The sequence below is a fragment of the Phalaenopsis equestris genome, unplaced genomic scaffold, assembly GCF_001263595.1.
Source record: "Phalaenopsis equestris unplaced genomic scaffold, ASM126359v1 Scaffold000002, whole genome shotgun sequence".
Taxonomy (NCBI): domain Eukaryota; kingdom Viridiplantae; phylum Streptophyta; class Magnoliopsida; order Asparagales; family Orchidaceae; genus Phalaenopsis; species Phalaenopsis equestris.
This window is the reverse complement of record NW_018164444.1, coordinates 25,011,476-25,022,879: the sequence shown is the minus strand read 5'-3', so window position 1 is coordinate 25,022,879 and position 11,404 is coordinate 25,011,476. Positions and strand designations below refer to the sequence as shown.

General features: G+C 37.2%; 1 protein-coding gene across 4 annotated transcripts in view; it reads right to left on the bottom strand.

The window, feature by feature from the left end:
* LOC110022214 (calcineurin B-like protein 7) overlaps positions 1-11,404 on the bottom strand; it is a 51,638-nt gene that overhangs the window by 15,111 nt on the left and 25,123 nt on the right. For all 4 annotated transcript variants that reach the window (XM_020721068.1, XM_020721044.1, XM_020721053.1 and 1 more), the window contains 3 exons: positions 10,997-11,137; positions 10,434-10,516; positions 10,286-10,345 (listed from right to left, as the gene is read on the bottom strand). In XM_020721068.1, coding sequence (XP_020576727.1) covers positions 10,286-10,345; positions 10,434-10,516; positions 10,997-11,129 — 276 coding nt within the window. In that variant the 5' untranslated portion in view covers positions 11,130-11,137. The remainder of the gene's footprint in view (positions 1-10,285; positions 10,346-10,433; positions 10,517-10,996; positions 11,138-11,404) is intronic.

The window sequence follows — 11,404 nt, the reverse complement described above, 5'->3', positions numbered from 1 at the left end:
TCCCAGTCCCTCTCACTCCCTCCCTCCCTCCCTCCCTCTTGTTCTCCCACTCTCCTACAAGACTAACACCCGTAACTCCTGTTAGGATAATATTCAAATTTTGAGCAAAAATTTATTGAGAATGACAGAATAAACGTTAGAGATCTAAAATATAAAACACAAATTATTTGATTTGATGAAATTCACCTACGCCTACAATCTTTCGCTAAATTTCAAAAGAGATATATAAATAAATTACACCACTTCACAAGAGTAAAGAAAAAGATACCATTTTGTGCTAATCGCTAAAGAAAGAACACAATCATCTTTTGAGAACATGAGCATGAATGTAGAGAAACACATAGATGACATTCTTCCTTCTCTTCTCTACCATGAGAAATTTTGTTGAGAATTGGACCTTCTTTAGGGTCCTATTCATTAAAAGGGAATATTGAAGAAATCTAGGAGTTTATTTATAAAATATTATAATATCCTATTTATGCCCATATTATGAATGTATAAAATAGGTTTTGAACAATTTTTTCTTCATGATATCAAAGCCCTAATCCTATGGTCGTCGGGGTCGGTGTGCAGAGACAAGGAACTCCGACTTTCCTCTCCTTCTGTTTAGTCCTCGCATTACAGTTGTGATTAGAGTGGCGCCAAGGGGATCGCGGCGTTAAAGTCGCGATTAGAGTTAACTGGGACATCAATAAGGGGGTTGCGGCTGGGATCCGCGACGTGTACCCTTGCATACAGCCGCGCTGGGAAGGCAACGACGGGATCGCGAGCTCGTGATAGGGACGATAGGCACAGTACTATAGCTGGTGAACCCTCGCAATACAGTCACGCTTGGGCATGCGAACTGACGACTCCGTCAGCTACTAGATCGCGGCAGAATGGTTTGAGTGGTTCGGTGCATAGCAAGGGTGAAGCCTGAGTAAAACCAGAGCAATGGAGAGTGGAGGGGAGAACTTTGGTTCTACACTCATGAGTAGACGATGAAGGCTGCAGCATAGTTAAATTGAGAATGTCAGGAGGCCCAAATAGGAGAGGTAAAGATTTGGAGCTTCTAGAGAAGATAGATTCTGAAATTATGAAGGTCATACAGGGAACTGCATCTCGACAAGAGCTGCTACCTTGACATGTGCTTCGACACAGGTGAAGCTGGATCTCTCTCTTGTGGACCTACAACTTCATGAACTGGAGATAGTGGAGGAGAGAACTTTGGTTCTACATGGGTGAGTGGAAGATGAAGGTTGTGGAAGAGTTAAATTGAGGATGTCAGGAGACAAAGATGGTGCGGAAAGTAAAGATTTGAAGCTTCTACGGAAAATAGATCCCGAAAATCTGAAGGTCTTTTTTGGTCTCATACAGGGAGCTAGCGTCTCGAGTTAGTGTTATGAGAGTAGATGGATATCTAAGAAAGAGACTAGATGGAGACTAGATGGAGTTAGTCACGTCGAATAAAGGTTGGTTTACTAAGAAAGAAACTAGATGGATATCTAACGGGAGTCGAGCTAAAGAGTGACAGTGTTATGAGAGATGAGTGGAGGATCACACATCCGTTGCTTTACACCTGTCTACTTAACTCTATGGATATATTGATTGCCTCATCATTAGACGACATTCAAAATGTAAGCAACATCTGGGCGAAGCTGAAGAAGTTCTATGCTGGAGTTGAGAACCACATGAGGTGTTCCAGATTCAACGTGAGATAGAGACAGTGGTTCTTCTATGCTGGAGTTGAGAACCACATGAGATGTTCCAGATTCAACGTGAGATAGAGACAGTGGTTCAGGGTGATAGATCGATTTAGAAGTACTCCATCGAGCTGGAACTATTGTGGACAGATTTTGATCACTTCTCACTGATGTCGAGTTGTGAAGATCTGAAGTGCAAGAAAGAGATCTTTGCACAAATAAGAAATATGCAATTTATGGCCAATCTGACCTTGGCATTTGATCAGAGGAGATTTATCCTCCAAGCTCAGGCGACCAACCCTTCACTGGATGAGGCCATTGCTACGATGATATAAGAGGAGTGCCACATGAAGCTACACTCTAAGCTGAGTGAGCTTTCGGGTGCGCGATCAGCTTCGACTGCCTCAAACTCAGGTATAATAGATGTCCAGGAGGAAACTCGCAAGTGCTACAACTGTGGTGAAATTGGGCATCTAAGCAAGACTTGTCCTAGGCCACCTAGGGAGAGAGATCGGTGGATGTAGACAGAGTGGAGATCGTGGTGGTAAAAAAGGCGGAAAGGGGGGCTTCCAGGCAAATTTGATGGTAGCAAAGGAGGGAGAGACATGTGTGGTTTTTTACCAATGACAACTATGAGTGTTTGAGTTGTTGAAGATGAAGCAAAAAACAACAGGAGGCAAATTATGCTTTCGATCAGTCGTCATCAAAGAGTAATATTGTGACATATGTTCATTGTGATAAAGACACTTGTAATACACATACTCTTGTCTCTATTTCCATCACAGAATCATCAGAGTGGATAGTAGATTCTGGTTCATCTCGACATGTGACAGATACTGCTAGAGTTTTTTTCTATACTCCATCTAACAGTATAAGAGAGCATCCAGACTGTTGATTGTACAACATAGCCTGTAGTTGGTAAGGGTATAATGAGGGGAACTAACTATATGACTTCGTCTCATGTTTTGTATGCTCTTTTTCTAGTGAACCTTTTATCGATTCGTGTCATTATTCTCCAACAAAAATATGTTATTTCTTTTGATATTTCTAAAATAACCTTTCAAGAGAAAGGGACCAGTCAAACACTTGAGACTGGAACGAAGCATAGTGGACTCTGGTACTTGGACCGAGAGGAGATGGAATCAATTTTGACATTCATGGCAGCGAGTACTGGAGTAGGAGAATCTGAGAGGAGCGTGGAGGATATATTGTTGTTACATCATAGAAGCTACATCACAAAAGCATGAGACACTCTTATTTTAGTTTATTGAGTCACTTGTATCCTTCTTTGTATGCAAAGACAAATAAACAAAAGTTAGTTTGTGATGCTTGTGAGTTCGGTAAGTTTACCAGGATCTCTTATATTAATCATGGGAATAGAAGTTATGGTATTTTTGATTTGATACATTCTGATATTTGAAGACCTTGTTCCATCAGTTCTATGAATAGTTATCGATATTTTGTGTCTATTATTGATTGTTATATCGTGTTATTTGGTTATATTTGGTGAGAAATAAGGGTGATATGTTTGCTTATTTTAAAGACTTCCACACAACAATCCAAACTACATATGGTGTAGTAGTGAATATATTGAGATCTGATAATGAGATAGAGTATGCCAACAAAACATTTAAGAAATACTTGTCACTCCGAGAGATACAACATCAAACCACATGTTCATACACACCAGCACAAAATAGAGTGGCAGAGAGGAATGATAGACACCTTCTAGAGGTAGCCCAAAACATGATGATCACAGTGAATGTCTCAAAGCGCTTATGGAGGCAAACAATTTTGACAGCTGCTTAATTGATCAACAAGAAGCCCTCGAGCGCGTTGAATTGGAAGTATTCTTGTTAGATGTTAAATAAAGATATTAGCAGAATCCTCCCATGAAGGTGTTTGGATATGTATGTTTTGTGAAAGATAACAAGCCAGTAAGGAAGCTGGATCTCAAATTATGAAATGTGTATTTGTAGAGTATTCCGATACCCAAAAGGGATATATCTGATGGAGTCAATAATGATGAGACCGTTTGTGAGCATGGATGTGTCATTTAGAGAATTTGAACCATAATACACCAAGAATACGACATCAGTCTTCGGTGACTCGACAGTTACTGGAGATATGAGGCAATGAGGTTGAGTAGCAATGATGAGAAAGTGATACACTTGGGAACAATGCATTGTCCTGTGATGTGGGATGAATCAATTGAGAAACAGGAAATGGATGAATCGGTTGAGAAACTAGAAATTGAGAAGATAGAACCCAGAGGTGGTGAGATTCAGGTTGAAGGTAAGCTTGGATCTGTATGTTTTGTGAAAGATAACAAGCCAGTAAGGAAGCTGGATCTCAAATTATGAAATGTGTATTTGTAGAGTATTCTGATACCCAAAAGGGATATATCTGATGGAGTCAATAATGATGAGACCGTTTGTGAGCATGGATGTGTCATTTAGAGAATTTGAACCATAATACACCAAGAATACGACATCAGTCTTCGGTGACTCGACAGTTACTGGAGATATGAGGCAATGAGGTTGAGTAGCAATGATGAGAAAGTGATACACTTGGGAACAATGCATTGTCCTGTGATGTGGGATGAATCAATTGAGAAACAGGAAATGGATGAATCGGTTGAGAAACTAGAAATTGAGAAGATAGAACCCAGAGGTGGTGAGATTCAGGTTGAAGGTAAGCTTGGGGTATATACATGGAGAAGGAAGCAAAATGAAGGAACCACACCAGCAGTGCCACTTGTGTCAGCTATTCCATTGTCCTAGTTTTCCCCGACCCTTGAGAAACCTACACCATCCACCTCCGACTCAGAACTCCTAGTTGATATGATTCCTCATCTCTTCTTCACCTAACGCCCCTCCCCTCCCAATCCGCAATGTGGGGCATCCTCCCGATCATTTTGGGTGAGAACATGACGTTGCTAACTTTATTTCATATTCTAACATATCACCTTTACCTAAAACATTCATTATATCTTTGAGGATTGTCTCTTTACCCATGTGATGTCAGGTTGCTAAGAAGGATCACAAATGGAAATTGACTATGCATGAAGATCTTAGGGCTCTCGATAAAACCAAACATGGGAGATAGTGACACTACCAGCAGGAAAAAAATAATTGGGTGCAAGTGGATGTTCTAAGTGAAGCAAACTCCAGAAGAGAAGGTGAAACAATACAAAACACGACCAATGACAAAAAGGTACAATCAGACATATAATGTTGACAATGATGAAATCTTGCACCAGTAGCAAAAATGAGCATAGTGATGACACTGGTTCTCTGGCAATAAATGGTGGGTGGAGGTTACACCAACTTGATGTAAAGAATGCATTTCTTCAAGGTGAGTTACTGGAGGAGGTATATAAGGAGACCACCAAGATTTTGTTTAGTATAAACAGTGGGCAAGGTGTGTAGGCTCAGAAAGTCACAGTATGGCTTGAAGCAGTTTACTCGAGCCTGATTTGACAAGTTTAAAAAGGCTAAGATGGACATGAGATATCAACAGACTAATGCAGAATATTCTTTCAATAACATGAAGATCATACCATTATACTTATATATATTAATGACATCATTATCACCACTAATGATGATGTAGAAATTGCATAACTAAAGGTAATATTGGGCAATGGATTTGAGGTGAATGATCTTGGACAACTCAGATACTTTCTTGGGACTAAAGTGGCCCGTATACCTGAGGGAATGGTCTTGTCCTGCAAAAAGTATGTACTAGGTCTCCTCACAAAAACATACATGCTGGGGTGCAAACCTGCAGTCTCTCCAATTGAACAAAAAACCAAACTGAGTGCAGAGGTAGAAGAACCGGTTGATTATGAGAGATATCAGAGATTGATGAGTCGTCTGATCTACTCGACTCGACATCTCTTTTGCAGTAAGCTTGGTGAGCCGCTACATGCATGATGCAAGAAAGAGTCATATAGATGCAATGTATCAGATTCTGAGGTTCCTGAAGAGTATACCAAGGAATGAGTTGATCTTCAAGAAGAATGGGTATGTAAACATTGAGGGCTTTTATGACGTTGACTGGGCGAGATGTGCAGATGACAAAAATTTTATCTCAAGTTACTGCATGTTCGTAGGAGGCAACTTGGTCTCTTATAAGAGCAAGAGGCAGTCTGTATTAGCGAGGTCAACAACAAAGGCATATTATAGGGCCATGGCCTTAGGAATTATCGAGATGATGTGTCTGAGAGCTTTGTTGATCGAGCTCAAAGTGGACCAAGGAATTCAAATGAAGTTTTGGTGTGACAACAAGTCAGCAATAACCATTGCCAATAACCTGGTGCAACACGATAGAATCAAAAATGTGGAGATTGATAGATTTTTCATCAAGAAAAAGCTCAATAACGGGCTAACAGAGCTATGTCATGTAGCCACTAGAAAGCAAGTGGTTGACCGCCTCACTAAAGGACTTAATTTATTAGATTTGTCTAGGTTATGTGACAAGATTGGCTTAGTGGATATGTTGAGAACAAGACCTTATTTATGGTCATATTGGTAAAAAGGGAATATTGAAGAAGTCTAGGGTTTATTGTAAAATATTATAATACCCTTTTTAAGTCTATGTTATGAATGTACAATAGGTTTTGAATATTTTTTTCTTGAACTTCTTCCTTTCTTCTCTTCACATTTTTTGTTCTCTCCTCTTTTATTGCTTACGATTGTGAGATATATTACAAGTGAAGATTATATTGATTTAAATAAATAAGAATTCACCTTAAAACATTAAATATCAACCACTATTAGTGATTTTTATAATCTCAATTATAGATTTTTAGTATCTTTTATTTAAGATTGTGGTGGCCAATATTTATGATTTTATGATTATCTATATTTACGACTTTGCAATAATCTCAATTTAGAACTTTGTGATGGGCATTTTAGGACTTTTATGTCATTGAAGAGAATGAGTATTTTCAATAAATAGAAACTTTGACTCTACACTTAACAATCTTCTACCTTGACTCAATATTTAATGTACGACTTTAGTGATCATGTCTTAACATTTCTTTATATGCTTCCATGTCATCATTCAGAAAGATTAACTGAGGCTTTGCAAGCCTCAATTTTTTAGGAGGCATCACTTTTGAGAACATCACAATAGGATTTGTTACTCCTATAATTTTGACAAGCAGTAACATATAAGTTTTAAGAAAGCTGCATATGTAGTGATGACTGAGTTGTGCTTTGTATGGAAGTAAAAGACAATATTTTTTGCTAAGTAAATAGCAATTTGAGTGCCATAGTAGAGGGACATCTTCTTGAGATAAATTTGATTCTTCTAAAAAATATTTTAGTCAAATCATTTTTTTGCAAGCTTTAGTGATTGCGATGCCCCCAACATTCTCTCGTTGATAGTACAACTAGCTTCTGAAATAATGCACAGACTAATAATGGTGCACCTAAGGTGTAGATGTACCAACTTGTAATTCATTTTAAATCTAGGTCTCCTAAATTCAAATCAATAAAAATTTGCAGATTTAAATACCTTTTTTTTTTTTTAACTTCGGAAATGGTTGATAGTACATTTTAGACAGCACAAAAACCACTTCATAGCTGAGAGAGGTGAATAATCCCTAAAGCTTGGCTATCTATTAACTGTCACTCCTCTTGTTCGACTGATTGTGACTTTACTCTTCTTAGCGGTTGATAGAGTTTTCTTTGGTAAAGATAATCTTTCATATGCATCCTCCAGAACTCGAAGTTCATCAGACATATAGGTTTTGATCTTTCCATTTCCATGTTCAAGCATGAAAGTTTTTTAGACTAAAAGTTTGACACCAATTATTAGGATAAAAACCAATTTTTCAGCAAAAAAATTTAAATGATCTTGAGAGAGTAGAAACGAAAAAATTCTCTCAGCACAGGACAAATTTGCATAGATCATTGACATTCACCAACATTACGGCTGCACAAAGATATCAAAATTCATATAAATAAAGACAAATAAACCACTTTGCTTGTGTTAATGGATTAAAAAGGAAGGTAACCACTATTTGTGAATATAGAGGGTCAAATATGAAGAAAATTATTGATAACGCTTCCCAATCTTCTCTACTACATGAACTTAGTTCCTCTATTCATTTCTCTCTTCTTCTCTCCTCTTTATTTGATTATAATTGTTGGATGCAATACAAGTGAGGTTTATATGAGTTTATATAGTGAAGAATTTACTATGAAACATTCATGATCAAATGCTTTTGAAAACTTTTATAGTATCCATTACAGTCTAAGGTTGCTCACAAACTACTATCAAATGATTGTCATCGTGGTCTTTTAGCAATTCTAAGTTTGTTAAAACATTCAATCTCTATGGTTGCTCATCAGGTGAGAATTGGTATTGTTACCATTCTATTAAAAAACAAAAGAAAAAGATTAAAATAATAGAAAAAAGGCATAATATTTTGTAAAACATCAAAATAATGTATATTGAAAAGCCGTCGATACTTAGGGCCCGTTTGGGGCCGCTTTTTTGAACTGCGCGGCCACAAACCGCGATTTTTTTTTTTTGCCGTTTGAATCTCGAGTTGGATGCTACCTGTCGCGAATTTGAAGGAAATTTGGGCCGCGGGATCGACCCCACAGCCCCTGTTCCGATCAAATATTGCCCCTTGTTCCCCGCAACGCCGGCCTTTGCCCTAGCGTCTCGCGAAGACGAAGAAGACCAATCTAGCCTTATAGCGTCTCATCTCGCTTCCTTCCCGTCCATTTCTCCCGATCGTTTTGTGTAGAGTCAAGCCCCCTCGCGAAGCATCCTGTCCCCCTGCGCTTCTTCTTCCACCGTCGCTTGAAGCATCAAACCTCACCTTCTTCCAGAATAAGGTAACTCTGCTTCACTGCCCTTCTCGTCCCTCCATAGAAACTTTCTGATATCTGCCTTCTTCTGCTTCTCTTGTTATTGTTCACTTATAATTTTGTTTTGCATGAATGCTTAGTGGAAAACTCTTATTACAATCAACGTTTAGAGTTAATTTGATTGTCTGATTTTTCAGAATGCATTCCTCCTTGGAGTCTTTGTGGAATTTATTGAAAATGCGTGATTAGTGGAAAACTCCTTGGAGGTATAGCAGTAGTCTTTGGGGAAGACGATGAATGCTTAGTGGAAAACTCTTATTAGTGGAAAACTCTTATTAGTGATGAAATATGAGAATTTTTAGTGTTATAAATGTTAAAAGCAAATTTATGTGTTTGATATGTAATTACATAGGAACTATGTCGAATTTGAGCTTTAGGAATTTTTGGGTATACATAGCTTTTTGGGTGATATTTTGTGTGAGTTGTATACTAGGTGAATGGGACCCTATGGGTGAGTAATGTATTTTTTGTGTTTTTCAGTGGGACCTATTCACCTATCTTTTGTACTTTTGCTTGTGATTAATAAAATTGCCTATGGGCTTCTCTAATAGATAGATATAAATATTACGGGGTAAGTTGTTCTCAATTGGGAAAAACGCATGTTCAGTGGGACCTATTCACCATCTTTTGTACTTTTGCTTGTGATTAATAAAATTGCCTACGGGCTTCTCTAATAGATAGATATAAATATTACGAGGTATGTTGTTCTCAATTGGGAAAAGCACATGTTCATGGTTTCAGAAGGAATTATTTTAGGACACATTTTCTACTTTTGAAATATCAAATACATGGTTGACACGGTTCTGTTTTAAACAACTTTACTAAACAGGGGTAGAATTGTCATTTTTTCAGAAACAGCTGCCCCACAGTTATTTTCACACAGCTACAACAAACAGACAGCCAGATTTCTCGCAGCAGCTTCTTGGGGCAGCGCAGCTGCAGCTCAAAAGCTGAGAAGCTACAACTGCGCCAGAGCCTTAGTCTGGCTAAATCAAAGACCACAAAACATTGGTCTTTAGTACAACCAGGTTTTAAGACCACCCCTTATTCAGATCCAATCAAATCATCATATTTTGACTTTGGCATACAACGAAGAGATTGTAATGAGATTATTGGAGTATAAAATATTGTGAACTTAAATGTAAAATGTCTTTTTTTTTCACACCCGAAACTCTGTAAGATGATAGTTTATTATTGTGTAATGATCAAAGCCAGGATCTTGACGAAAACTTCCAGAACCTTTACCAATCAGATTAGTTAGCATCCACATGGGCTAATAAAAATCATTCCTTTTCATAAACAGTGCAAGATTGGTTTAAATATGTGCTAGAATATAAATTCTAATGAGATTGGAGACCATCACAAGATCTATAATAATAATTGTAAGACTTTTCAATTATATCATCTAAAATCTTCAAGTAATAATAGCTTCCTCCGGAGAACAAAAGGGTTAAAGTTTATTGTTAGATAAAACTCTTAAAGCAGGTTATCAGCAAATGCATCGCCATCCTATCAAATACAATAAGAATCAAGCATTAGAGAACTTCCTGAAATTTTATGGGTGAAGTAAAATAAAATAGCACATGAGGAATTAAAATTACCTTCCCAAAATAACAAGAACTAAAACACTCAACTTAAATAAAATGCACAATCAAATTCCTTTACTGGTTATCACTTAAAAACAAGGAAAGAAGGAGAATAACACCATACCCTATCAGCAAAAAGATTATGCTTCTTACTGTTCTTGAAGAGAGCAAGTTGAAACTCTTCCTGCAAGCATCAAAATTGTGTAGCAAAATAAATAATCACTGTCCCAGATGCAAATAAAATTAATCAAATTGCTAGCATAATAAAATACCTTATGAATAAGGCCATCTTTGATTATTGAATAGCTAATTTTTTTGAACAATTCATACAGGGCCTCTACCTCCCCGACGGTGACTGCATGTGCATTGGTGAGCTTGTAAAGACATTCAAGGCAACCAAATAATCAAGGTAGCATGATGAAATTTAATATTTTGAAATAGAGGTCAAAATGTCTTTGAAAATCCCAAAGCAGTTAAGGATCCAATAAATAATTTGAGCTCAGAAAAAAATTACCAATTTTAAAGCTGAAATGAGATAATGCAGCAGGGAATTCAAACTACCAGTAAATGTAATGTTCGAGAAAAACTAACTCACTAATACCAAATTTACTAATTTAGAGTTGAAGGATGATTATGAAAATCACAGAAGGTGACAGATAGTTAATACTCATGATTTGGCTTTCATGAAAGTAAAAAGAAACTTGAATGCTTACAATTAATCCTATTCTCCATACAAGGCCATCAAAATTTGTCAATTTTGGGGGGGGGGCAATATGCCAATTTGAAAGTTGGGAAGAGACCACATAAAAAAATTAAAAAATAAATTAATGCTTACATGCGGTCTCAGCTGCAAGAACAGCTGGTTCTTCATAGCCAGGAGTATGCTCAAGTTGCTTTGAAAACCAGCAGCCCATAAAAGAAGCAAATATGTCCAAGTTCTTTAAGGAAAGAAGTTCAAGCATTTGCATTCTGGTTGCTGTAATCAAGACCAAAATGAGAGAGTCCAATAAGATATAACATGAAATAATTGTTCACATTGGTATTAGTGAATTGAAAGGTAGTTACTGTCATGCCATAATAAAGCCAAAATATTGTGCCTTTTAACATCATAGTCATCATCAACATTACTGTTATCACAAATACTTGCAAACAACAGAAATCAGTGTGGAATGAGGATTCATGAAGCATCAAATGGTTCTAATAAGAATAATGATATATAAATAAATATATATATATATATATA